The 27,938-nt window shown below is 51.0% G+C and overlaps 1 protein-coding gene across 2 annotated transcripts; it reads left to right on the forward strand.

Moving 5' to 3' along the window:
* AP5B1 (adaptor related protein complex 5 subunit beta 1) lies at window positions 1-27,890 on the forward strand. Of its 2 annotated transcripts, XM_088659773.1 has the most exons (4): window positions 1-213; window positions 10,138-10,239; window positions 23,898-24,060; window positions 25,217-27,890. In XM_088659773.1, exons 1-4 carry the CDS (start codon window positions 113-115, stop codon window positions 27,797-27,799), a joined length of 2,949 nt encoding a protein of 982 aa, XP_088515899.1. In that variant the 5' UTR covers window positions 1-112; the 3' UTR covers window positions 27,800-27,890. The 2 variants fall into 2 exon arrangements, with proteins under 2 accessions (XP_088515899.1, XP_034955351.3); XM_035099460.3 differs by lacking the exons at window positions 1-213; window positions 10,138-10,239 and adding an exon at window positions 21,996-22,618.
* Window positions 27,891-27,938: the final 48 nt, after the last annotated feature.

Here is a 27,938-nt window from a genome sequence, read left to right on the forward strand (position 1 = left end):
TGGATTCTTTGAGGTGAGCGTTTGGGCAAGGTCAGGTCCAGGTGTGCCTTGCTGGCCTCCGAAGAAATGACAGGGCGCATTTGCAAACAACTGCCTCGCAGCGCCCCGGGGGATGGGGCGGGGTGCGGCGGGGGAGAAGCTGCGCTGTTGTTCCTCTCCAGGTTGCGGCACGGAGGATCCTGCTGGAGGCGGGCGGCGGAGCATATTCCAGCGGTAAGTCAGCTGGGCGGGTGGCGTGAGGCGGAAAATCAGGCCCTTCCTGCGTGGGTTTGCAAGTCCTGGTGCCTTTTCAAATCGTGTTTGCTGCTGTCTCCTGAAGAGCCCTGGGTGTGGACTGCGGGGGCCCCAGAGAAGGAGAATCTCCCCAAGGGTTATGGAGATCGTTGTGGCTTTTAAGGAGAGAGAGAGAGAGAGAGATGGTTTTAACTCCCCACCTCTGCTACAGACCTTGGTGTGCAACCTTGGTCAAGTTGCTGTCACTTTCCTCTACAGTTTATTATTATTATTATTATTATTATTATTATTATTATTATTATTATTATTGAATTTATATGCTGCCCTATACCCCGGGGGTCTCAGGGCGGTTCACAGAATAAAATAAAGATCTACAGTAAAACCACAAGATACCTAATAAAAATAAAACCACAGCCCAGTAGCCCACCCACCCCCCAAAAAAATACCCCACATTTTAAAAGGGCATAGGATGTAAATCGGATCAGCCAAGGGCCTGGTTGAAAAAGGAACGTTTTTCCCTGGCGCCTAAAGGTGTATAATGAGTTTTGTGTATTTTGTGAATCAGAGTGGGGGGTATGGATGCCTTTTGCTTCCAAGGATTGCATGCCCTCCAACATTTCTCCGATGAAAATAGGGACGTCCTGCTCCATAATGGTGATAATAATAATAAATGTATTGTTTATACACTCATTAAAAAAAAAACCATCCCTATAAAGGCCTACCTTCAGGTGTCTTCTAAAGGTTGTAGATTTACTTTTCTCGTTGGCTGGGGGGAAGGGGTTGCATAACTCCATACCCTCCAACATTTCTCCAATGAAAATAGGAACGTCCTAAGGAAAAGTGGGACATTCCGGGATCAAATCAGAAACTGGGACGGCTTTTCTAAATCCGGGAAAATAGGGACACTTGGAGGGTCTGGGATTGTTGAAGTGGCAAATACAATGAATGCTGTGAACCGTTTTGCAAACGGAACGGGAGGCTTCAATTAGTATCGTATGGATGAAGGGAGGGGGGGCGGAACTGGGTGTTTCTAGGGCCTTCAGATAATTTGGTTTTCGTTTGTGAAAAGGGTGAAGGCTTAATAATGAGATGGGTGAAGTGTTGTCTCCAGGCTCGGCTGAACAGCAGTGGTGTGAGGGGCAGTTAGTGCAAATTTAGGTATGGACCTGTGGGACACAGGTGGCGCTGTGGGTTAAACCACAGAGCCTAGGGCTTGCTGATCAGAAGGTCGGCGGTTCGAATCCCTGCGGCGGGGTGAGCTCCCGTTGTTCGGTCCCAGCTCCTGCCAACCTAGCAGTTCGAAAGCATGTCAAAGTGCAAGTAGATAAATAGGTACCACTACAGCGGGAAGGTAAACGGCGTTTCCGTGTGCTGCTCTGGTTCGCCAGAAGCGACTTAGTCATGCTGGCCACATGACCTGGAAGCTGTACGCCGGCTCCCTCGGCCAGTAACGCGAGATGAGCGCCGCAACCCCAGAGTTGGTCACGACTGGACCCAATGATCAGGGGGCCCTACCATGGATAGTATGAGCAGTGAAGAAGTGGACATGGCAGACCTGGAGTGGATGAAAATAAGTTGTTGGCAGCCGTCTGTCTCGAGAGACAATGGAGTGCACCTCTGGGGGTGAAGTCAAACTACTGCATTAGCAGCGCCAAAGTGCCCTCCCGGGGAACAAACCTGGGCAGTGCGTATGGAGGTCATGGGCTGCACAGACAATAAGATATGCCCCCTGCCTCACTGCTATGGTCCAAAGGAAAGCAGAGCAATACTTCTGGCGTTGGCTTGACTGCAGGAGTTGCTGAAAGGAGGCATACAACGCACACACACCCCCAACCGTCTTAGGGACTCCACTCTGGAATTGTGTAGGGTTTACTCCTTAGCCTTCTCTTCTGCAGCAGAAGAAGGCAGCAGAAGTTTAGGAGCAGAGTTTTCCTTCTCCTAGATGGGCTACCTTCCCAGGTGGATGAGCCCCATCTGCCCCTCACTTCCCTCTTGACCATTAGAGCCCTGTCAGTCTCGTCTGCTCAATCCGCCAGAGCCCGTCCTCGCTTGCAGGCGGGATTTCTAACTCACCAAGTGTTTTGAGACCAATAGGCTACCTGGTTTAGCCAGCCGGTCGAAGCAATTTCCCGGGGTGTGGCTGCTGTCGCAGGCTGACAGCTTCTAAGAGCCACAGGGGAGAGCTCAGGGCAGGGTGGGGACCAACGGTGGACATACTACCCCTTACACTCCACGAAAAGAGCGCAACTGTACATATTTCCGGTAGCAGCAGCAGGTGGCTCGAGGGCCACACCTGCCTTCGAATGTACCATCGGCCCCAGATGCCAGCTCAGAAGCAAAAGGTAGCCTGTTTAAAGAAGCGGTGAGTGATCAGGGGACCAGCTGTGACCCTCTTCCAGAAGAGCTCTTTCTCAAAGCAAACCCTCTCATTTCACTCAAAAGGATGGTAGCCAGACACCAGGATTCCTGGGTCCTGTTTGTAGTTCTGGCAGAGCAGGTTGGAGAGCTTGCAGTTGTGGTGCTCAGTGACAGTGGTGGTTGAATGAGGGGAGCCTGACTTCCAGGGTTCAAGTTCCCAGTTTTCCTAGTTCTTTGAGGGGAGGGGGGGACAGCAAAGCTGGGGGAGGGTCTCCAAATCATTCATTCATAATGCTACGGTATCTGTATGCCACTTCTCCACACAAACACACACAAAAAAAGTCACGCTCAAAGCATGTTACAACAAAGATTGCAGGAACGCATCGGAAAATTTAGCCGTGCAAAGAAACAGTTTCATAATAAAAACAACACAGTGGCAAATACAACAAGGCACCAAAAAGACAACATTTCAGCACTGTAAATAGAACATGATTACATTAGCAACATCCAAACCTGAAGAGCAAAAAATAACAAGGGAGCTTTCACCTTGGTCCTAGAAGCATCTCTCTCCTGTGTTGTGGGGGAGGGCAGCCTGGTGCCCTAGTGCCAGGAGGCCCTGGGTGTCAAGAGGGTGTGAGGCCTAATGGCTGCAGCCAAGTGCACCTCTTTGTGGTGCAAGGACAGGAGTGGGGGAACATAAGAAGAGCTTTCCTGGATCAGGCCAGTGGCCCATCTAGTCCAGCGTCCTAGAGCCAATCTACAGATGCCTGCAGGAAAGGCACTTTCCCCACTTGTCATTATTTTGGGGTGGGATTCAATCAGATTTATAGTCCATTAGGAGGTCTTGGGCAAGAAACCCAACTTCCCCAAGAGAGCCAACTTTTCTTCTTCTTTTTTTGCAATAAAGAAAGGGATGGGAAAATACACTGTAAAGGGATAAAACTTGCTTTGACGCAGCATCTTCTGACTTCCCCACAAATGGATCCAGGTGAATGCTCAGTGAACGAGTCACCTGGAAGTGCTGCCTCCATCAGCAAGGGCAAATCGGTGCCACTGCAGCTAGTGGCCATTGATGGAGGAGGGGAAGGGACACTACTGCACCCCTCTTAAGCGGTTTTAGGCTTGAGCTGAGATTTTGGCAAACGATCGGCGTTCAGCCTGGACACTGACGTCCCAGCTCTGAGGGCCTTCTGTTCGGTTCCTTCACTGCGAGAAGTGAAGCTACAGGCCTCTGCCTTTTCGGTAGTGGCACCCACCCTGTGGAACGCCCTCCCATCAGGTGTCAAGAAGATAAATAAATACACAACTTTTAGAAGACATCTGAAGGCAGCCTTGTATAGGGAGGTTTTTAAGGTCTGATGTTTTATTATATTTTTTATATCTGTTGGAAGCTGCCCAGAGTCTGATGGGCATGGTAAAGAAAACAACAACAACAGCAGCAGCAGCAGCAGCAACAACAACAACAACAACAACAACAACAACAACAACAACAGTAGTAGTAGTAGTAGTAATCAGGTACAAAGCTTGGGGTTGTATCCCTGAAAAGCTGGCTTTGCCCCATGACTTCTGGAGGAATAGCTTAGTCGGCAGAACATGAGATTCTTAATCTTAGGGTTGTGGGTTCGAGCCCCATGTTGGGCAAAAAGATTCCTGCATTTCAGGGGGTTGGGCTAGATGGCCCTCGGGGGGCCCCTTCCAACTCTATGATTCTGTGAAGGCCCCCTTCCTCAGCAAATGCGTTATCCTTCCAGGTGCCAGGAGAAAGCTCTTTGTAGTGGCTGCCTGCGACAGGTGTGGATGCGGCAACGCTCCTGGAATCTGTGCTGGAATCCAATCTTGCGTTTTCCCCCTCGGGGAAGGGAGCGGGTGCTCAGAAGCAGCTCGCGACTTCTTCATTGCGGTGCCGGCTGGGAGCCTCCCCAGTGGCGTCGGCGTCGTGCGGTTCCTCAGGTTCCTCTGCTTGGGCGAGGGCCGGACCGTACGTGATTCACCTGCCACGCGGTGTGGCTGCTGCTGCTGCGCCTTCGAGTCCCTTGGCAGGCTCTCCTGCTTGGGGCCCTGGTGATGCCCCACGGGCAAAGCCACAGGAACTCCCGAGCCAGGTCCCGGGTGCTTAATTGGGGCTGGCTCAGCAGGCACCTGCTCACCGTGTTCTGCCTTCTGGCACTCCAAACGGCACTTGGGATGCCAAGGCTCCCGCAAACAAGAAAGGGTGTTTTGGAGTGACGGGAAGCAGCCAGAGACCGGGGGCGGGGGCACGCCCAGGGAGCAGCCATCTTTGGACACATAGGGTAAAGCACATTTACCTACCTCCCTGCCCCCCAACAGAGCTATAATTCCCAGCAGCCATATCAAGCTGCTATAAAGGGCATCTTCACATTGAAGATGGAGCCAGCTTGTTTTCCCCCTGCTCCGGACGCTAGGTTAAAAAAAAGGGGGAAAGGACCCCTGAATGGTTAAGTCCAGTCAAAGGCGACTATGGGGTTGCGGCGCTCATCCTGCTTTCAGGCCGAGGGAGCCAGTGTTTGTCCACAGACAGCTTTCTGGGTTACGTAGCCAGCATGACTAAACTGCTTCTGGTGCAACAGAACACCGTGATGGAAACCGGAGCGAATGGGAACACTGTTTACCTTCCCGCCGCAGCGGTACCTATTTATCTACTTGCACTGACATGCTTTCGAACTGCTAGGTTGGTAGGAGCTGGGACAGAGCGACGGGGAGCTCACCCCATCATGGGGATTCGAACTGCCGACCTTCTTATTGGCAAGCCCAAGAGGTTCAGTGGTGTAGGCAGGGGGAGCAGAGGGGCTGCTATCCCCCCCATCAAGTAAAAAAATAAAAAATACTTAACTAAAGGAGACAAGAGGATAATGGCAGGTGGGTGTCTTGCTCCCCCAACATAAATCCTGGCTACACCCATGCTAGGACCCAATGGATGATGATGATGATTATTATTATTATTATTGTGTTGTTATTTTATTTATACCCTGCCCATCTGGCTGGTTGCCAACAAGCACTATGATGACTGCTCCATCTCCCCAAGCACTGCATCCAGCTCTCTAGAGAGGAGATAAGATAGCCATCGTCAAATACAGGAGAAACTCGGGAAATTATAATATCGTTGAAAAGTGCATTTATTTCAGTAATGCCACTTAAACGGTGAAAACAATATATGAGATAGATGCATGACATGCAAAGCAAGATATGTCAAGCCTTTATTTGTTGTAATTGTAATTATTTGTCGTTAGGCGGGTCAATTGTAAATGGAATGTAATTAATGAAATGTAATAGCGATGTTTATTTTTGTATTATTGTAACTATTTTTTTATTAGTGGAATTTCCAAAAGAAAGCTTTGTAAAAATTGAAAGAAAAATAAAAAAAATAATAAGTTGCATTACTGAAATGAATGCACTTTTCGACGGTATTCTAATTTTCCGAGTTTCACCTGTATCTGAAGGGCTGTCACAAGGAGGCTGGAGCAAGCTTGTTTTCTCCTGTTCTGGAGGGTAGGACTTGAACCAATGGATTCAAGTTAGAAGAAAGGAGGTTCCGACTCAAGATCAGGAAGAACTTTCTGACGGTAAGAGCCGTTCAACATTGGAATGGTCTCCCTCGGGGAGGTGGTGGACTCTCCTTCCTTGGAGGTTGGATGGCCACCTGTCACGGATGCTTTAGTTGAGATTCCTGCATTGCAGGGGGTTGGACTGGATGACCCTTGGGGGTCCCTTCCAGTGCTATGATTCTAAGCTACAGTTCCCAGGTTTTTTGGGGGGAGGGTGCTGTGTGGGTGTGTATGCAGTCCGTAGTCTGGGGATGGGGGATCCGTGGCCCTCCAGAATTTGTTGAACTCCAGATCCCATGAAGTATGGCCAGTGGTCAAAGAAGAAGAAACAAGTGAAGAGCCACATGTTCTCCATTCATGCTTTTAACACAGGGTGGTCCAACATGCAGCCCAAGGGCCGCATGTGGCCCTCAAGACCTTTTTTGATGGCCCTCACTAATATTTGACGCTTGGTTGGGGGATCACAGGGGAGGAGATGGGGGGTCATTCCATCTAGAACAGGCATAGGCAACCTCGGCTCTCCAGATGTTTTGGAACTACAACTCCCATGATCCCTAGCTAACAGGGCCAGTTGTCAGGGATCATGGGAGTTGTAGTTCCAAAACATCTGGAGAGCCAAGGTTGCCTATGCCTGATCTAGAAAGCTGCCGTCCTTGTGGAGATGGGACGGTCATCACATTTGTTGTTGACTAGAGTGCCCCACCGGGGGTGAAATCAGACTGCCGCATTAGCAGCACTGAAGGGACGTCTCCGGGATGCAAGCCTGGGGAGGGTGTATGTAGGTCCCAAGCTGCCCAGACGACAAGACCCCCCTCCCCTAGGCCTCAATGATGTGGTTCAAATAATAATAATAATAATAATAATAATGGCTTCCCCTGCCACTCTGGGCGGCTTCCAACAAACATTAAAATACATCAAATATCACAGATTAAAAACTTCCCTAAACAGGGCTGCCTTTAGGTATTTTCTAAATGTCAGGTAGTTGTTTATCTCTCTGACCTCTGATGGGAGGGTGTTGCACAGGGCGGGTGCTACTACCGAGAAGGCCCTCTGCCTGGTTCCCTGTAACTTGGCTTCTTGCAGCGAGGGAACCGCCAGAAGGCCCTCGGCGCTGGACCTCAGTGTCCGGGCAGAACGATGGGGGTGTAGATGCTCCTTCAGGTATACTGGACCGAGGCCGTTTAGGGCTTTAAAGGTCAGCACCAACACTTTGAATTGTGCTCGGAAACGTACTGGGACCCAATGTAGGTCTTTCAAGACCAGTGTTATGTGGTCTCGGCAGCCACTCCCAGTCACCAGTCTAGCTGCCGCATTCTGGATTAGTTGTAGTTTCCGGGTCACCTTCAAAAGTAGCCCCACGTAGAGTGCATTGCAGTAGTCCAAGCGAGAGATAACTAGAGCATGCACCACTCTGGCGAGACAGTCCGTGGGCAGGTAGGGTCTCAGCCTGCGTACCAGATGGAGCTGATAGACAGCTGCCCTGGACACAGAATTGACGTGCGCCTCCATGGACAGCTGTGAGTCCAGAATGACTCCCAGGCTGCGCACCTGGTCTTTCAGGGACACAGTTACCCTGTTTAGGACCAGGGAGTCCTCCACACCTGCCCGCCTCCTGTCCCCCACGAACAGTACTCTGTCTTGTCAGGATTCAACCTCAATCTGTTAGCCGCCATCCATCCTCCGACCGCCTCCAGGCACTCACACAGGACCTTCCCTGGTTCTGATTTGAAAGAGAGGTAGAATCATAGAGTTGGAAGAGACCACAAGGGCCATCCAGTCCAACCCCCTGCCAAGCAGGAAACACCATCAAAGCATTCCTGACAGATGGCTGTCAAGCCTCTGCTTAAAGACCTCCAAAGAAGGAGACTCCACCACACTCCTTGGCAGCAAATTCCACTGCCGAACAGCTCTTACTGTCAGGAAGTTCTTCCTAATGTTTAGGTGGAATTTTCTTTCTTGTAGTTTGAATCCGTTGCTCCGTGTCCGCTTCTCTGGAGCAGCAGAAAACAACCTTTCTCCCTCCTCTATATGACATCCTTTTATATATTTGAACATGGCTATCATATCACCCCTTAACCTTCTCTTCTCCAGGCTAAACATACCCAGCTCCCTAAGCCGTTCCTCATAAGGCATCGTTTCCAGGCCTTTGACCATCTTGGTTGCCCTCTTCTGGACACATTCCAGCTTATCAGTATCCTTCTTGAACTGTGGTGCCCAGAACTGGACACAGTACTCCAGGTGAGGTCTGACCAGAGCAGAATACAGTGGTACTATTACTTCCCTTGATCTAGATGCTATACTCCTATTGATGCAGCCCAGAATTGCATTGGCTTTTTTAGCTGCTGCATCACACTGCTGACTCATGTCAAGTTTGTGGTCTACCAAGACTCCTAGATCCTTTTCACATGTACTGCTCTCAAGCCAGGTGTCTCCCATCCTGTATTTGTGCCTTTCATTTTTTTTGCCCAAGTGTAGTACTTTACATTTCTCCTTGTTAAAATTCATCTTGTTTGCTTTGGCCCAGTTGTCTAATCTGTTAAGGTCATTCTGAAGTGTGATCCTGTCCTCTGGGGTGTTAGCCACCCCTCCCAATTTGGTGTCATCTTGATCTAGAGATCTTGTTTTCTTACTTGTTTGTTTGTGTGCTTATTTGTTTTCTTGTTTGTGTGCTTGTGCTGGTTTTCTAGGGCTGCTGCCTCTTGGATGCACTCCAAGCTCTGACTAGCTCCGCCCACAGCTAATCACCTGACTGTTCTGGAGCTGTTCTGGTCACAGCCAGAAACAAACACAAACTGATGAACACCCAGCCCAAACCCCCTGATGATCTCTCCCAGCGGCCGCATGTAGATGTTAAAAAGCATGGGGGAGAGGACAGAACCCTGAGGCACCCCACAAGTGAGAGCCCAGGGGTCTGAACACTCATCCCCCACCACCACTTTCTGAACACGGCCCAGGAGGAAGGAGCGGAACCACTGCAAGACAGTGTTGTATGGCTCTGTTCAAAGGAAAACAGAGCCAGATGTTTGGTGCCAGTTGGCTGCAGGAGTTGCTGGAAGGAGGCGTACAAGGTGCCATCCGACTGTCTTAGGCAGTGTTTCCCAACCTTGTGCCTCCAGCTGTTTTCGGACTACAATTCCCATCATTCCTGACCACTGGTCTTGCTAGCTAGGGATGATGGGAGTTGTAGTCCCAAAACATCTGGAGGCACAAGGTTGGGAAACACTGGTCTTAGGGACTCCGCTCTGGATTTGTGTACGGTTTACTCTTTAGCCATTTCTTCTGAAGATATCCTTCAAGGCAACAGAAGTTTAGGATTAGAGTTTTCTTTCTCCTAGATGGGCAACCTTCCCAGGTGGATGAGCCCCATCTGCCCCTCACTTCCTTCTACAGCACACGCACAAACCGCCTTCCTCACCCTTGGACCCACTCTTGGTTTCCGTCCACTCAATCTGCCAGATCCTGTCTTCGCATGCAGGGGAAGCCCCTAACTCGCTGGGTGTTTGAGACCCACTGGCTACCCTCACCTGGTTTTGCAGTCCAGCTGAAGCCGTTCCCAGGGTGTTGCCGCTGTTGCATACTGACAGCTTCTAGGAGCCACAAATGAGAGCTGAGTGCAGGATCACGTCCACGGTGGGTAAGCTACCTCAGGAGCATGGTGTGTGTCCCCCTCCCCTAACACCGCATACACCCCAGCCATCATATTGCATCATAGACTTCCACCCAAAATGTGCCGTTTGGGGAAAAGGGGAGGAGACGGGATATGCAAAGTCTAGGTGTTTAATCAGTGCGTAAATGACAGGCAATGTCAGGGATAATATGCACAGTACATAAATTAGGTGAACTCAGTATCTATACTGGGCCATATTAAGACATGGCTTCTTTTTGGCCAGAACCTTCTCTGCTTCAGGTTACTCTTTGGGTAGGTAGCACTTTGTCACCTCTGTAAATAGACCTCCAATTCCTCATTGTTTTTACTCCGCAGGCTTGTCTCACGCTCTGCATGTCTTCTTCTGAAGCCGAAGCAAAACAGTTGCTCTGGGATCCTGCTCAGTCCATGGTGCCATATTTTAATGGATGAAAAAAGGTAAAATGTTTTTTGTTTCCATAGATTGGGGGGGCGTGTGTTTACTTTTGAGCACAATGACTGTCCATCAGTGAAAACACATACCTACGTTTGCTTCCTTGGAGGTGTGCCGCACTCATGATTTTCCTTTTCTCTCCTCTCCCCCCCCCCCAATACAAGAGACGGAGGGAGAACTTCAGCTGGGTGTGAGAGGTGCAGGTGATCCAGTTAGTGAGCCAATCCAGAAAACGACTACTAATTACTATTTATCCCTTTGGGGAGGCATCCCCACACTTCGGCCCTCCAGATGTTTTGGACTACAATTCCCATCTTCCCCGACCACTGGTCCTGTTAGCTAGGGACCATGGGAGTTGTAGGCCAAAACATCTGGAGGGCCGCAGTTTGGGGGTGCCTGCCTTTGGGCTTCGCTCACTAAACTCATCCATCTCCTAGTCAGGCCTTTCAGATGGACCAGACCAGGCATAGGCAAACTCAGCCCGCCAGTTGTTTGGGGACTACAACTCCCATCATCCTTAGCTAACAGGACCAGTGGTCAGGGATGATGGGAGTTGTAGTCCCAAAACATCTAGAGGGCCGAGTTTGCCTATGCCTGGACCAGACCAACCATAGGCCTGGACTGAGTCTGGGGGTTTCTGCTTCGCCTGGAAAGCATGGGTCTGAGCGGATTCCACCTTCCCCCACTCCTTTTTCCAAGGGAAAACCTTCTGTTTTGTGATAGATTGGAACAAATGGACCCTGAGATCATCCTCTGAGACCCTTCTTTGTGTGCCTCCTCCACAAGAGGTCCAGAGGGTTGCAACATGAGAACGGGCCTTTTCTGCAGTGGCTCCTCGCTTGTGAAATGCTCTCCCCAGGGAGGCTCACCTGGTGCCTTCATTATATATATTTAGGTGCCAGGTGAAAGTGTTCCTCTTCAACCAGGCCTTGGGCTAACATCCTATATCCTTTTGATTGTGTTTGTAGGAGGGAGTGGAGAGGTTATTGGTTAGTTTTGTTCTTGATTTTATTGTGTATTTTGTTTGCATTATGTATCTTGTATTTTTATGCTGTGAATAGTCCTGAGATGTTTGGATGAAGGGTGGTATACAAATTTAATAATAATAATAATAATAATAATAATAATAATAATAATAATAATAATGGCAATCTGGGGAAAACTTGAATTGCCATTTGCACCCTTAGGAGCGGTTTCCCCCAGGGAAAATCAGCGGAACAAGATGATAAGCCTTGATGTGGACTATCTAGAAACCCTTTGGGGAAAAGTTTCATTAGTTAGCAAACTTGATTCTGCAGAAGGCACACAATCCTCTGGCAGAGGAAACTGAGCAGACAATTTAAGAGCACTCTGTGAGGAACGTTTTTTGCCACTGACATCCGGTCCTTGCCAGGGTTCCAGTATCTCCCAGGAGGAGTTTTTGAACTGCAAGTGCGATTCGTATGCCAAAGATGATTCCAAACAGTTCACTTTGGGAAAGTTTGGGTTGAAATGGCTCCCTGTATATGGTACCATAAAACAGGAGAGCAGTCCCTGTGCATCATTATGCTGTTTTCACACATGTGGCTTTGCAAAGCTGGTGCTTCTGCCCTTATGGCTGCTAAAACAAAGCAGAGCAACAGGCTGCACATCGAAATCGACCTCAGATGTGCTCTGTCTTCCACGGTGCCCAGAATCCAAATGCTTGCAACAAGCATGCGGCATCAGTCATTCGGTGTCATTTCCAATTTTCTGTGGATTTGTTTTAAAAATTGTGATTTATTTATTTTTTAAAACAACATTATAAGTATTTCGGTTCATCTTTTATTATCAAGCTTGAAAATATTATTCATAATTAAAAGGTATTATATTGCCACCCTTTTGAAAATTCAGATAAAATAAGTAAGAGAGCCAGGTATGGAGTTGGAGGGGGGTGGGCATGGGATTGCTGTGTTAGCTAAAAGGGGCCATGCATGGATTTAAAAAGGTTGAAGTGTGTCTATGCAGATACAAGGTAGGTCCCTGGGTGCCATGTTGAACCCAACAAGACTCTCCCCATCTGTGATTCCAAGAAACTGGTATTAGGGTGGACTTTGGTAATATGGTGCCTTGAGCCAGGACAAAATTTGGCACCCCCCCAAAAAAAACCTCTTATTTCCATGCCCTCTTCCCACTCACATTCTGTTCTGCGCATGCTCTGAAGTACACTAGCTGCGGCAACTCAATCGCCCATCTGACCAGGGCCTAACTTTGAGAAGGTACGCATATAAAAACAGACCTGTCAGGGGGCCTTCCTACAGGGAGCCTCCTCCCCTCTCGCTGACCAGCACTTCGCCCAGGGAGAGCAGCAGCAGTGGGTCAGGTGAGGGGAATCAGGAAGTGGGCAGGACGCAGGGCAGTCTCGAGCAGGTCGCGTGCCCTAGCGCTGAGGGCCGGAGATCGCTCCGGCGCCCCCGCCCTCGCAGGGCGCAGCATGGCTTTGCTGCGCAGTGCCCTGCCTACCGGCCCGGCACCCTGGCGCCCCGCGCCACTGGGAATCTACCTAGAGCCGGCCCTGGCAGGACGGAGATGTCAGGGCTCAGCGATGTTGGAGAGCCCCTGTGCCGCCAGGACCAAGAAGTGAAGGGGAGCAGGCAGTCCCTTCCGGCGCCCAAATTAAGGCGCGCCACCAAATGTAAGGTCGGGGGGAGGCGTTTCGGGGTGCCCAAACTCTTATGCTGGTCCCGTAGCCGGAAACGTCCACTCCTGTTTTCTGCTATCTCTGCACTGTAAATACTATGCACAATAAACCTCTTAAAGACAGAGCGGTCTTGGGCGTCTTTACTCAAGAGCAGCCGCAGTAACACCCTTACAAGACCCCACCCCAGGTGTCCCTATTTTCCACGGACAGTCCCAGATTTACAGAAGGTCTTCCGTTTTCTGACCTGGTCCCAGAATGTCCTGCATTTCCTTAGGATGCTCCTATTTTCACTGGAGAAATGTTGGAGGGTATGTAAATATAGGATTATTATTATTATTATTTTGTGCCACCTTGGCTCGGGCACTCTGTTGGGGGGAATGACTCACACCATCCTAAATTTGGCACTGCTGTTATACGGAGGCACACTGTCTCGGCACAGGTTAGTACACTCACAGAAGTAGGGAGGAACTGAGGAAGCAGCAACTATAAAATTCCTGGGGAGCCACATCTCTTAGATCCGGTCCTGGAAACTGGCCTTGCAGCCTAAAGGGACGCTCAGATTTCCAGTTTGCCCATCTGCCCCCGCACCACTGCCACCCCCCAATAACATAGCCTGTCAGCAGGATGCAAGGCTTCCGAAAGACGCTGATCACGCCCAAAGGGACCGGCTGTGGCGCCAGTGTAACAGGTTCCTCCGAATGCCGGGAGGAGGGAGGGAAGGAGAAACTAACAGGAATGACGATCGGCAAAGTGTTACATAGTGGGCATCCTGGAAGGCGGAGAGATTCCTGGGTTGCTAATGCTTTGCTTGCAGGGAGCGGATGAAACAAAAGCTAGGATTCCTTTCCTTGTCTGCCTTGTGAGAGAATCCGCTTAAATTGTGAGAGAACATGAGGGAAGGAGGGTATTCCTTCTTCTTTTGAAGTAAGGCTCCTGAGTCCCGAGTTTTGTTCCAAGTTTCGTTGTTGTGGAGAGGTGACTAATGGTTAGAGGAGAGAGGGAACGAATGCCTTTGAGGGGGCGGCATGGGCAGGGTTTCAGATTTGTAATCTCTAAGAATGGGGTTTATTCTTTTGTTTCATGGACGTTTCATTGGTTTTCAGCGTATTATAAACATAACCAGGTTGGTTCTTAATGCACCCTGTTAGTATATGTTACGATTTAAAAAGTTACAATATTCAGGGCTTTTATTTCAGAGGACAGGCAAGCTGTGAAAAAAAAAGCAAATTCCGTGCTAGGGATCATTAGGAAAAGAACTGAAAATAAAACTTCCAACATCATATGGCCGTTCTACAAATCTATGGTGTTACTGCTTTAGGAAACACTGTGGGCAGTTCTGGTCGCCTCACCCGGAAAAGGATATTGTAGAGTTGGGAAAGGTTTGTAAAAAGGCAAATCCGCATGATCAAGGGCATGGAGTGACTCCCCTCTGAGGAAAGGGTACAGCATTTGGGACTTTTCAGTTTAGAGGAAATGTGAGTAACAAGAGACATGACAGAAAGAGGAGACGTGTAAAAGGAAATTTGCACGGAGCAGGGAGAAAGCGGATAGGGAAAAGCTTTTCTCCTAACACTAGAACTTACAGACATCCAATGAAGATTCAGGACAGACAAGAGAAAGGCCTTCAAACAGCACACAGTTAAACTATGGAACTTCCTGCCACAGGGGGCAATGATGGCCACCAACTTGGGTGGCTTTAAAAGAGGATTGGACAAATTCATGGAGGAGGAGGAGGAGGCCTCCACCATATGCCTCTAAATAGTGAGTTGTGGGCAATCGCAAGTGGAGAGCGTTGCGACTGTGCTCAGGTCCTGCTTCACGGCTTCCCACCACAGGCATCTGGTTGGCCACTGAGAACAGGATGCCAAACTAGATGTGCCTGAATCAGTAGGGCTTTGCATACATGCCATCAGCATGGATGGCGTTTTCCAGAATCCGCTTACCATCTAAAACGGGCACCGATGTCAGAGTAACCTCTTTAGTCTGCTAAAGTTGAAGCAGGTGTGTGTGTGTGTGTGAATGGGACTTCTAAACACCCCACTTAGGGGAGCTGCCTTAAAAATCAGCAGCTTATTTTGAAGGGCGGCGTACGCAGGGTAATCCCCCTCCACAAATGAGTGGGTGGGTTTGAGGATCTGGTTTCATATGTGTGCTGCCGAATTCCCACCTTGCCCTGTATTTTGCCCGACTAAAACGCTACACCAGGGTCCCCAAACTAAGGCCCGGGGGCCAGATGCAGCCTTTTCAATCCAGCCCGCGGACGGTCCAGGTATCAGCATGTTTTTACATGAGTAGAATGTGTCCTTTTATTTAAAATGCATCTCTGGGTTGTTTGTGGGGCATAGGAATTCAGTCATATTTCCCCCCCCCCAAAATATAGCCCCCCCAAGGTCTGAGGGACAGTGGACCGGCCCCCTGCTGAAAAAGTTTGGTGACCCCTGGCCCGGCTACACCAACCCCAGATCTCATGGTCAGCTGGGATATTCAGATCGGACCCCATCTTAAGGCAGCGGGGCTGGGGGGGGGCAGGAGGAGAGAGTTGGAGCTAGGATTTCTGGGACGTTGCCTTGCCCACAAGTCCGATCTCTAGAGGGAGGCAAGCTTTGGGTGCCCCAGCCTACCCAGCACAACTTCTGGATGGGGTGTGTGTTTGCCAACCTGCCCATTAGCTAAGTGGGAGTGCTTTCTTTGAACTGCCTCCCAGCCCAGCGCTCAAAGGGCTGTGGGGCTTAAGCTGCAGAGGCCACAAGAGCACGTGTCCCACAGTTATCGCGTCCCAGTTAATATTAATTTAATAACAGCCCGCCGTGCTTTTTTAAATGTTGGCTCTGCTGCTGCTTTCATCTCCACAGTGCAGGGATTGCCTCACCCGCATTCACTAGTGAAACCGCCCGCCCCCACCTTGGGGACAGGAGGAGTATCATTAACTTTATCCCGCGGAAGGGAAACTAAGGCAGGAGGAGGATTGCCGTTTGCAAAACAGGGTCAGAGGGAAGGAGATCCTGGCACCCTCTTTGCTGTTGGTGTGCAGTCAAGAATGTTACAATTGTCAGGCTTTCTTTCTTTCTTTCCATAGCTGCCAAGTTCTCCCTTTTTTAAAGGGAAATTCCCTTATGCTGAATAGACTTCCTCGCGAGAAAAGGGAAAACTTGGCAGCTATGTTTCTTTCTTTCTTTCTTTCTTTCTTGGCATAATTTAGACCAGTGTTTCCCAACCTTGTGCCTCCAGATGTTTTGGGACTACAACTCCCATCATCCCTAGCTAGCAAGACCAGTGGTCAGGAATGATGGGAATTGTAGTCCGAAAACAGCTGGAGGCACAAGGTTGGGAAACACTGATTTAGACAATAAAATCAAAAGAGGGGGAGAGAATAAGAGAGAGAACAAAAAAGAGAGAGAAAAGATTCTCAGACTTGTTATTAAAATCTGCAGGATTTTGCATTGTTTTTGCACGAATAAATGTAATCGGCCCTTGCCAGCTCTGCTGAGGAACAGGACCCTATGGAAGGCACCCAAAGTGACAGTCCTAAAATCCTCTCTTAGCCATATGCATCTTAAGGACTAGAAACTTGAGAAAGTCATGATTGTCATGAAGTGGAATCCAGGGGCCAGGGGTGATTCATGGGCCCTTACAACGCGGGTAAGAAATCCCTTAAAAGGCGACAAAATGCGGCATGCAAGGTTCTCTGCTGTGAAGAAAGTATCTCTGAGCATGTGCTGGATGCTTTTCTGTCCAGCATCTACAGTGGGCAGAGTCAAGCGTTTGTCAGGTGTCGTTGAGCACGTCTACACATGCACCGCGTTGATCCCTGCTGCCGTAATCCCCATCCAAAACTGGGGTATGATCTCCCCTCCAGAACTTGGGTGCAATTGCCAGGCCCTAAGTTCTATAAATATTTAAAAAGGGAGGTGCTGCCTGGCAATCATGATCTCTCTTGCCTTGGAAACCACAGAGGTGTCTAAAAATAGGCACCATGTGGAGTAAATGGATAGGAGGAAGGTTTGCTCCTGCCCTTATGTCGCCAGAACTTCAGACGAGCCAATGAAGGACAGACAGACAAAAGGAACTCCTCCTCCTCCACCCAGCACATCCTGAAACTGGGGGATTTGAACCCACAAAATACAGACTCTCCAAGTTTCCCTAATTCCCAGGGACAGTCCTCAGTTTTCAGAAGCCATCGCGGTTTCTGATTTGATCCTGGAATGTCCCGCTTTCCCTTAAAGACATCCCTATTTCATCGGAGAAACGTCGGAGGACGTGGAGTTGTGTGACCACCGAGCCCAGGATATAAGTAATTTAAACAACCTTTAGGAGACACCTGAAGGCAGCTCCGCATAGGAAAGTGGTTTTTTTTATGTTTCCTGGCAAATAGAAGGGGAAGAAATGGAGGCAGTGAAAGATTTTACTTTCTTGGTTTCCATGATCACTGCAGATGGTGACAGCAGTCACGAAATTAAAAGACGCCTGCTTCTTGGGTGAAAAGCAATGACAAACCTAGACAGCATCTTAAAAAGCAGAGACATCACCTTGCCGACAAAGGTCCGTATAGTTAAAGCTATGGTTTTCCCAGTAGTGATGTATGGAAGTGAGAGCTGGACCATCAAGAAGGCTGATCACCGAATAATTGATGCTTTTGAATTATGGTGCTGGAGGAGACTCTTGAGAGTCCCATGGACTGCAAGAAGATCAAATCTATCCATTCTTAAGGAAATCAGCCCTGAGTGCTCACTGGAAGGACAGATCGTGAAGCTGAGGCTCCAATACTTTGGCCACCTCATGAGAAGAGAAGACTCCCTGGAAAAGACCCTGATGTTGGGAAAGATTGAGGGCACAAGGAGAAGGGGACGACAGAGGACAAGATGGTTGGACAGTGTTCTTGAAGCTATGAACAGGAGTCTGACGAAACTGCTGGAGGCAATGGAAGACAGGAGTGCCTGGCATGCTCTGGTCCATGGGGTCACGAAGAGTCGGACACGACTAAACGACTAAACTACAACAATATGTGGGAAGCCACCCAGAGTGGCTTGGGCAACCCAGTCAAATAGACAGGGTATAAATAACAAGAACAAAGCTGGTGATGGAACAGGACGACCCTCTTTTCATTGGAGAAATTTTTGGAGGGTTTGATGACCAGCATCCTCCAACAAATTCATGGAGGATAGGTACTAGCCACGACGGTTATGTTCTTCCTACACTGTCAGAGGAAATGTGCCTTCAAATGTCAATTGCTGAGAATTATAAGCTTGTTGTTGCCCTCAGCTCCTGCTTGCGGGATTCCCAGAGGCACTTGGTTTGGCTGCTGTCAGAACAGGATACTGGACTAAGTTTTAAACACCTCTTTATCTCAGGTGTTTCGAGACTAGCTGTGTTTACAGTTATAGTATGGAGCCAAAAAAACGCGTGCATTCTTTTCTTTCTCCTTTACCTGCCTAGGGGAAGAAGGTCTCTTGCCCAACTACCTGGAGCTGGTAAGTAGGTCAGGCTTTTCACGAGTGCTGCCTGCTAAGTGTGGCATCCAGACTCCGATAGTGAGCAGCTGGTGCAACCTCCTGCTAAATCAGGCATCCCCAAACTGCGGCCCTCCAGATGTTTTGGCCTACAACTCCCATGATCCCTAGCTAACAGGACCAGTGGTCAGGGATGATGGGAATTGTAGTCCAAAACATCTGGAGGGCCGAAGTTTGGGGATGCCTGTGGTAAATCACTGGGTAGAGGATACAATTACGCATGCAAATTGCTTCAGTCCCTGGCATTTCTACACTAAAAAGGGGCCTTCTCGGGTGTCTGCCTAGAAGTGTCCAGCTGCCTGCCAATTGGGTCCAGTTGTTGTTGGACTGCAAATCCCACCAGGGATCATGGGAGTTGTAGTTTGGCAACACCCAGAAGACACCACATTGTAGACTCCGTCACAGCAGACAATACTGGGATCGTGCTTTCAGTATGGGACGCGGGTGGCGCTGTGGTCTAAACCACCGAGCCTCTTGGGCTTGCCAATCAGAAAGTTGGTGATTCGAATCCCCGCGATGGATGAGCTCCTGTTGCTCTGTCTCAGCTCCTGCCAACCTAGCAGTTGGAAAGCACAGCAGTGCAGGTACATAAATAAATAAGGACAGCTGTGGTGGGAAGGTAAACGGCGTTCCGTGCACTCTGGTTTCCGTCACGGTGCTCCATTGCTCCAGAAGCAGTTTAGTCATAGCTGGCCACATGACCCAGAAAGCTGTCTGTGGACAAACGCCGGCTCCCTTGGCCTGAAAGCAAGATGAGTGCCGCAACCCCATGGTCGCCTTTGACGTAACCATCCAAGGGTCCTTTACCTAGTGCTTTCAGATGGAAACCTAGTATTGCAAGCAGGTTGTTCGGATTCAATTCAGCTTTTCTGTGCGCACCTTTGGCAAATTAATCTCAGCTTTACTGGCAGGGAGGTGCTCTCTGGGGTTTCAAGTAAGGATGGTACAGGGAACTGAAGCTGGGACCTTTCGGGAGTGGAGTACACGCTCTGCAAGCTATACCCATGGCCCCTCCTAGCTGATCCCAAGACTGGATTTGTTTTGATGCTTCAGAACTGTCGCCTGCTGTTGGAGGTGTTGATCTTGCCCTTGCCTGGGGCTGAATCCTGGAGGCAGGATGGGCGGGTACCGCTTGGGGAACAGGTCCCGGTGCAAGCTGGAAGGTGTGTTAGCTGAAGCAGGAATGTGGAAGCTGAGTGGGGGCAGGTGGAGCGGACACCCAGGGAGTTCTGATCCCCAGCTGTCAACCTCAGGCAACCTTTCCCATTCTGCAAACACAACAGCTCTCTCATTTTATTTTATTTTATTTTTTTGCACAGTGGGTGCTGTCAGAGCAGGATTTGGAGGCAGGGGCCCAGAGCTCCCCCCCCCCTCCCACATCTCACCAGACAGATTATGGGGGACTCCTCCAAACACAGCAGGGCTGGCTTAACATCACAGCCGCACAATACATTAAAAACCACATAGCTTCCCTGGGAACTGTAGTTTACCCCTCAAAGCTATAATTTCCACCACCCTTAACAAACTGCAGCTCCCAGGATTCCTAGGAGGAAGCTTTGTGCTTCAAATTCTTGGTATGGGGTAAAAAAACACACAACACCCTTAAACCAACATACTTTGGGTCCCCAGCTCTTGGACTACCCCAGGCACCCCCAAACTGCGGTCCTCCAGATGTTTTGACCTACAACTCCCATGATCCCTAGCTAACAGGACCAGTGGTCAGGGATGATGGGAATTGTAGTACAAAACATCTGGAGGGCCGAAGGTTGGGGGTGCCTGGACTACATCTTCCATCATCCCTGACCATTGGCTAAACTGGCTGGGGACTCACAGTCGAGCACTGCTTTGTAGAAACCACTGCCCCTCTCCAATCTCACACACAGGCTTAATTTCGAGCCACATTCGGTACCACTTCCTATTGGGGTATCTTCAATTCGTTAGATAATCCACATCACAGACTAGGGGTGGCAACAGGATGTAGCCGATTAAGTCAGCTAGAATCTGCGCAATTCCTTGGTTGGGGGGGGGGTGCCCTTTTCCAAATGTTCAGCACTCCGTGTATGGTCAAAAGCAGTCCTTTTTTGTGCCCTTAGTTCAGAAGACCCCCGGTGGCAAGAGTGCCAGGTCACAGGGTGTACTGTGTGAGGAGGGGATGAGCCCCAGCAGCTATCTCAAATGCCTGCTTAAGTTTAGAAAGTGCAAACACCTTACGAATCCCCTTCTCCTGTGGGAAACTTGCCATGGTTTTTAGAAACAGAAACTTTCTAAACTGGAGGCTAGTTTCAGATACAAGAAGGGCAACCCCTCCCCTCCCCACTGCCGCTTCCCCCAGTTTTGGACCCGGGAGCTAACCTGGGGAGACAGGCTCCTTCTCCAGATAAGATCTCCAGAGCAACTAACGGAGGCGCTTCCCGTGGCAGCTACGCCCGGCCCTGGGTGCGAAGGGAGGCTGAAGGCAAGAGCAGGCTTGCCGGAGTTTCGTTGAGTAAGGCCTGAGTAACAGTTCATGTAACCGCTCACTTTGCCCCCTCCCAAAAGGTGAGCCAACAGTTTCCAGCAAAAACTGTTTTCTTTCAACAGGCTGCTTGGGCATCGTGCGCAGTGCGCCCGAAGAGATGCTCCCTGGAGCTGTTGGCACCGTTCCCTTCCCTGACAGCTGAGAAGCTGAACAAAGGCCTCCTCCCCTTTCTTTATTTTTTTCCTCGATTGTGCAGTTCCGGATTGCGGGAGAGACCTGCGCTCTGGCCTAGGAAAAGGAAAGGACCGTGTTTTTCCTGGGCCCGGCTCAAGATGGCTGCGTTTTTAAAAGCAAGGATGGAGAACCTGGGGGCCCAATGAAGCCCTGCTAGGTCTCAGTGTGTGTCTGCATGGAAAGCTATAGCATTTGCATGGCTGGGATGTAGTCTGCTGTAGTCTGTTACTCCGCCAACATTTGCCTCTGGCACTGCACCCCCCTAGTATGTGGCCCCTGGGAGGTTTCCTATGATGGAATGTGGCCCTCAAGCTGCTAAGGGTTCCCTTTCCCCCTTTTAAAGGCTTGCACTAGGGATAAGGGGACCTGTGGCCCTCCAAATGGTTTACAGTTCCCATCCTCCCTGACCGCTGGCCACAATGAATGTCTCAGGGACTGCCTTCTCCAGTACAGCCTCGGTTTTTAAGCTCACCTGTTGAGGTCCTGAGCCAAGTTCTAGCCTCTTGTGGGTTGCAGCTGTCACTTACCTGAAATTGGCCTTTTCTTTGGTGGCTCCATGAATGATGGAACATGCTCTCCCAGGGACATAGGAAACAGCTGGTCCATCTAGCTCTATACTGTAGACACTGGCTGGCAGCAACTCTCCGGAGTTTTGGTCAGGGACTGTTCCTAGTCCTACCTGGGGATGCTACGGATTGAACCAGGGACCGTCTCTGTGCAAGGAAATGGCCGTGCTTTTGAGCTACTGCCCTTCTGCGTGCCTTCTTCCCTGGTCTTGCTTCAAACATTAAATAACTAATAATAATAATTTTGGACCCAGGTGGCGCTGTGGGTTAAACCACAGAGCCTAGGGCTTGCTGATCATAAGGTGGGTGGTTCGAATCCGCCCCCCTCCCCCACCGGGTGAGCTCCCGTTGCTCGGTCCCAGCTCCTGCCAACCTAGCAGTTCGAAAGCATGTCAAAGTGCAAGTAGATAAATAGGTACCGCTACAGCGGGAAGGTAAATGGTGTTTCTGTGTGCTGCTCTGGTTCTCCAGAAGCGGCTTTGTCATGCTGGCCACATGACCTGGAAGCTGTAAGGCGGCTCCCTTGGCCAATAACGTGAGTTGAGCGCCGCAACCCCAGAGTCGGTCACGACTGGACCTAATGGTCAGGGGTCCCTTTACCTTTACTGTAATAATTTTGGAATTGGTCTCAGAGCATGTGCGGTGTGTCTTTCGCGAGCACTCGTCCTCGGCGGGCTGCATAGGGGCGGGATTAGAGGAGAGACCTCCCAGGACAGGCAGCAATGGCTTTCGGAGGAGGAGGAGGAGAACTTTGGAGAACTTTGAAATGAACCCACCGCCGCTTCTTCCACTTACGCCTCTCCTGCTCTGCTCTGCTCCGCCGCTGCTCCGTTTCCCTCTAGCGGCGGGCGGCGGGATCGTCGGGAAGGGAAGTCGGAAGCGCCGCTTTGCCCAGGACCGGAGATCAGCTGAGCGGCTGCAATTGCAAAGCGGAGGTGGAGGAGCGAGCGAGGCCCGCAGGTACGGGTGGGAAGCCGTTGCATTTGCGTGCAAACGGTCCGTGGGGGTGGGGTGCATTGTCCCACACATTCCCTGGCCGCACAGAAACCCTACCGCCCTGCACCTCCACGAGTCCCTGTTGTTTGTAGGTCTCCCTCCACGCGCACAAACTTTCTGTGGATCTAGACCTGGCCACCCCCCTTCCGTGGGGTGGGGCGGCGCACCATCCTTCCTACAGCACCCTATGGAAGTCACTTTCTCTCCTCCCCTGTGCAAAGGGGTTTTCTCTTAGCCCCACACAATGCGGGCCCCATTTCCTGAAGAGGGGGAGTATGTGGCCCCCTAACTCCCTGGAGGATCTTGGGCCAGCCCTGCTCCCTCGGCCTGGTCTACCCCACATAGTTGTTGTGAGGATAAAATGGGGAAGAAGGGAACCGTGCACAACCACCTGGAGCTGCTGGGAGGTGGGGTAGAAATGCATGATGGGAGTTGTAGTCCAGCAACGTCAAGAGGCCACAGGTTCGCCTGACATATTACATTTCATAGAATTGTAGAGTTGGAAGGGACCACGTGGGTAATCTAATCTGGCCCCCTGAAATGCAGGAATCTTTTGTCCAACATGGGACTTGAACCTACGACCCTGAGATTCACAGTCTCATGCTCTACTGACTGAATTACGCTCACTCCCTGTCTGCCTATGGCCCAGAACGCTATGGGGCAGCCATTGCAATAACCAAGCATCTTTGTACAGTATTATCAGTTAGTTAGTTAGTTAGTTAGTTGTTTAGTTTAGTTTTTAGTTTTTTTAATTGGGTTTTATAAACAAGAATACTGTTATACAAATAAGTATACTGTACCAAGTTTCCTGCATGCACACGGAAGCTCATACCAATGACAAACTTAGTTGGTCTCTAAGGTGCTACTGGAAGGATTTTTTATTATTATGTTTTGTTTCATGTTTTCTCATGTCATTTGTATATAAAAAAATAGCATTATAAATGTGGAAAAATATCTACAACTTACGTTTCACTATTAGTGGTCAATGTTTTGGCCTACAACTCCCATGATCCCTAGCTAACAGGACCAGTGGTCGGGGAAGATGGGAATTGTAGTCCAAAACATCTGGAGGGCTGAAGTTTGGGGACGCCTGCCCTAAATGATGCCCTCTGGGGTGACCAAAGCATCAGGAGGAGGAGGTAGCAGCCCTCCACATCCTTAAGACTAGGGTTGCTAACTAAGTGGGATGTGTGAAGGCCCATCGTCCACGAGCTTGACTAACATAATCTATCTTCCCCCCTAGTCTTTTGTCGGCCATGGGGTCAAGGAGCGGCGAAGGCTGGGCCAGTGCAGTTGCTTCTTTCCGCTCGTGCCCCACAGCCTTCCTCTCCCATGGGGCCGGCGACACCTTTGTGGCTGAGCTGTTGCAGGAGCTTCGAGGCGAGAGGCTGGGAGAGCAGGTCAAGGTACGTGAGACCCACGGCTTGGAGGGTGTTTGTGGGACGGGGTGGGCGAGGTGAAAACACGCCTCTAACTTCCCCCCCAGCACCCACAAAAGGCTGAGTTGTGAGACTGGCCTTGTCGCTCGGTTGGGAAGACCACCCTGTCAATGAGCCCACTAAAACCACTAGCCTGGAGAGGAGGAAAAGTCAGCAAAGAGTCTTGCTCGCAGGTCTACCAACTGTCCAGTATGGCACCCCAAAAAAGGTCTTCAAGGACTGTAAACATCTCAAAAATCCACAATGCACGAGATTGGGGTGGGCAGCAACACGCCATTTTGTTTCCCCCGTTTCTTTCCCTCCTCTTTTAGACGCGACTGCCGTTTGGGATGCGCTGCGTCGCCCATGGCGGCCATTTTGTCTTAGCCGCACATCACACGGCTGCCATTTTGTGATCGGCTTCCTCAAAATTTGGAATGTGCCCACTGGTGTGCAAAACTATGAATCAAACCAATCTGCACATGTACCCCATGTAAATGCAATGTGAACACCAACAGATACTTGTAACACAATGCAAAACAACAACAACAACAAAGAGGCAAATAAAAAGACCTAAAGGAGGAGGATGGGGGGAGAGGGAGGAACATTTCAAAAACCTATAGATAAACATTTTCCAATCTTCTCCGAACATATGTTCTTCTTGTTCTCTTATTCTATACAGGTGAAACTCGGAAAATTAGAATATCATCAAAAAGTGCATTTGTTTGTTGTAATTGTAATTATTTGTCGTTAGGCGGGTCAATAATAAATCGAATGTAATTAATGAAATGTAATAGCAATGTTTATTTTTGTTTAATTATTTTAACTATTTGTTTCATTACTGTGGAATTTCCAAAAGAAAGCATTTGTAAAAATGGAAAGAAAATTAATAAGTTGCATTACTGAAACAAATGCACTTTTTGACGATATTCTAATTTTCTGAGTTTCACCTGTATGTTTTTTTTTTAAATATATTTTTTATTAATCGTTTTATCCACAAACATACAAAATACAAAAATACAAAAATACACCTGTATGTTAAGTCTGCAAGCTGCGCATATTCTGTCAGGTTAAGTCTAAAGACTTGGTTTTTTTCTCCACCTGGCTCTCCCTGACAGCTTCTTCTTTCCCTCCTTCTGGACAGATCTCCATGTTGACCCTCCTTTTGGAGTACCCCACCCTGTTGTGCCCAGACGCCAAGGCTGGGCAAGAGGTGGCCGCGTCCCTCCTCTCCCTCTTTGGCCAGCTGGGCGCCTCGTCCAAGCAGCAGGCGTATTTCCGGTGCCAACTCCTCTATGCCATGGCAACAGTACTGGTGGCCACGGACTCCTTCTCCGAGAGCTGCCAGACTGCCCATGAATACTTCTCCCTGCTGCTGCAACTGGCATCCGACCTCAATGACTGCCGTGGGGGAGCCACGGAGCGCCCCGTGCGAGTCGCGGCTTGCGAGTGCCTGCGGGAGCTTGAGAGCTGCTACCCGGGGCTCCTCTCTCAGCGCCTGGCCGTCCTGCGCTCCCTGCAACACCAGGAGACGTCGCCCGCCCACCAGGGCTACACACTGCTCTACGGGCTGGCCTTGAGGAACGCCATCTTGCGCTTGGCCAGGCGGGGGGGCCTAGGGACTCTGGGGGAGCTCCTGGAGAGCAAAGAGGGACTGGTGTGGGAGGCCACCAGGGAACTGGGGGACCTTTCTGTGGCGACCCTCGAGCAGCTGGCCCTGCTCCCCTCACCAGGCGATGTCAAGGACCTGAAAGCTGTGGTGTCGTCCCTCCTTGACAGCTCCTACCTCCTGTCGCCTGTGGCCCAGAGCCACCTCCTGTGGCAGCTGGCCCAGGCCGTCAGCGTCGTCCGCACCCAGTCTCCCGCCATCTTCAAGGCACAGCTGGTGCGCCTCTTTGGCACGGCGGGGGTGGCGCTCCAGCATGCCGTCTTGCAGCTCAAGGGCCTCTTCACCGATAGCCTCTTCACGGCCGAGGACGAGGCCTTCCTGCTGCGCCGCCTCGTGGGTCTGGCCCAGCACCCGGCTTTGCCTGTCCCGGTGAAGCTCTTCCACTTGGACTGCCTCCTGCACTTCCCTGAAAACCGGCCGCTGGGCTCGGCCACGGAGGACGAGGGCCTGCCGGTCTTGCTCACCCCTCGCACTACATCCGGCCTGTTCCCCGGCCTCTTCCAGGACCAGGGCACTGTTTTGGCCCGGCTGAACCTGCTGTGCCTGGTGTGTGTGGAGAGCGAAGGCCCAACGGCCGAGCGTGCTGTGGGATACCTCCTGGAGCACGTGTTGACCCTCGGGGGGCTGGTGGCCAGGGGAGGAGGACCGGAGGCCACCCGGCTTTTTTTCCGGGCAGCCTTCCTATTTGCCCGCTACTTTGGTTCCCGAGGGCAGCTGATGGCAGAGCTCACCCAGTGCCTCCTGGGCCTGTACCGCCAGAACTGTGCCCTGGCGCCGAACCTGATCGATCTTTTGGACGAGGCGTGGAAGTTTCCAGAAGAGGGCGGCTGGGCCGGCGGGCTGGCCCAGGCCTTGCAAGGGCTCGTCGTGGGCGTTCCCTTGCAAGAGGAGGACTTGCCATGGCACCTCAAGGTCTTGGCGCGGCTGGCAAAGGAAAAGGACGTCCCTCAGGGGAGCACCATGCAGTTTCTGAGGCGCCTGGTAGCCTCAGGCCGCCTTGGGGGCTGGGGCTCGGGGCAGGTCCTCCTGAGCATCTGCCGCAACTTGATGCAGCTGCGCCCGCTGCCCGCCCCGGCCCACTTAGCCGACCTCCTGCAGGCTGTGTCTCTAAGCCACCTGGACGTGGACGTGCGAGACCGGGCTCAGTTCTACTACACCTTGCTGGCCAACCTCTCTGGCGAGAAGCTCGGGGCCGTGCTAGCTCCGGGAGGTGCGGTCAAGGCCCGGACGCTCTCCTCCTCCATCGTGGCCGACAGCCAGAGCTTTGTGGCCTCTCTGACCGTGCACCCAGTGCAGCCAGCCCCACTGAGGCTGCGGCGGGTGGGGGCGAGCGGCAACAGGCCTGAGCAGGCCCCTCGCCCTGAGCAAGACGTGGAGGGCTATTGCCAGTGGTTGCTGGAGCCCCGCACCCCATCGCAGCTCAGCTTGACGTACCAGCTGGTCCACATGGGTCCTGCCAGCCCCCCCTACGACCTCCTGCTCTGCGTGGTCCTTCGCTTCACGTGCTCCGACCGGCACTACGAGCCCGTCCCAGAACTGTGCGTGCCCTGTCTCTCGGCAGCGCGCCCTCCCCAGACGCTGACGCTCACGCTGCAGCCACGCTGCCCCTACCCGACGCGGCTGGGTGTTTTTGCTCTCTACACAACCCAGGAAGGCCTTACGCGCTCCAGCCAGCTGGAGCCATTGGAGGTAGCCTTTCCCGATCTCTTCATGCCCCTGGCGGTGCCTTCCTGGAGTTTAGAAAAGCGCCGTCGTCTCTTTGGCGCCCTCTGGCAACGCCTTCACCCCGACAGCAATGAAGCGGGCGCCGAAAGCCTCACCACTTGGCCCGTGGCACCTCAGTCCCTGCCATCCCTTGTATGTGATCACTTTTCCCGGTACGTTTTGGCCGAGCAGTCAGGCTCCTACGAAATTGGCATGGCCCTCCCTCCCCAGTACCACATTCTCCTCCGGGTGCAGAGTGTGGGAGAGGCAGCCTGCGTGGGCATTCGCACAGACAACTGGAGACTGCTGCCCTCGTTGAACAGCTACTTGCAAAGTCTCACGGAAACGAATTGAAAGAATGGATTGTGGGGTGGGGGGAAAGCAGTCTGGGCTTGTATATCTGTTAAACATTTTTGCATTCCCAAAATAAATAAATGCACACGTATGGATGTATTTTGCAAGTCCGGTAGAAAAGGGTGCTGCGATGACCAAG

This window comes from Zootoca vivipara, chromosome 16, assembly GCF_965207765.1.
Source record: "Zootoca vivipara chromosome 16, rZooViv2.hap1.1, whole genome shotgun sequence".
In the NCBI taxonomy this organism is placed as follows: Eukaryota; Metazoa; Chordata; class Lepidosauria; order Squamata; family Lacertidae; genus Zootoca; species Zootoca vivipara.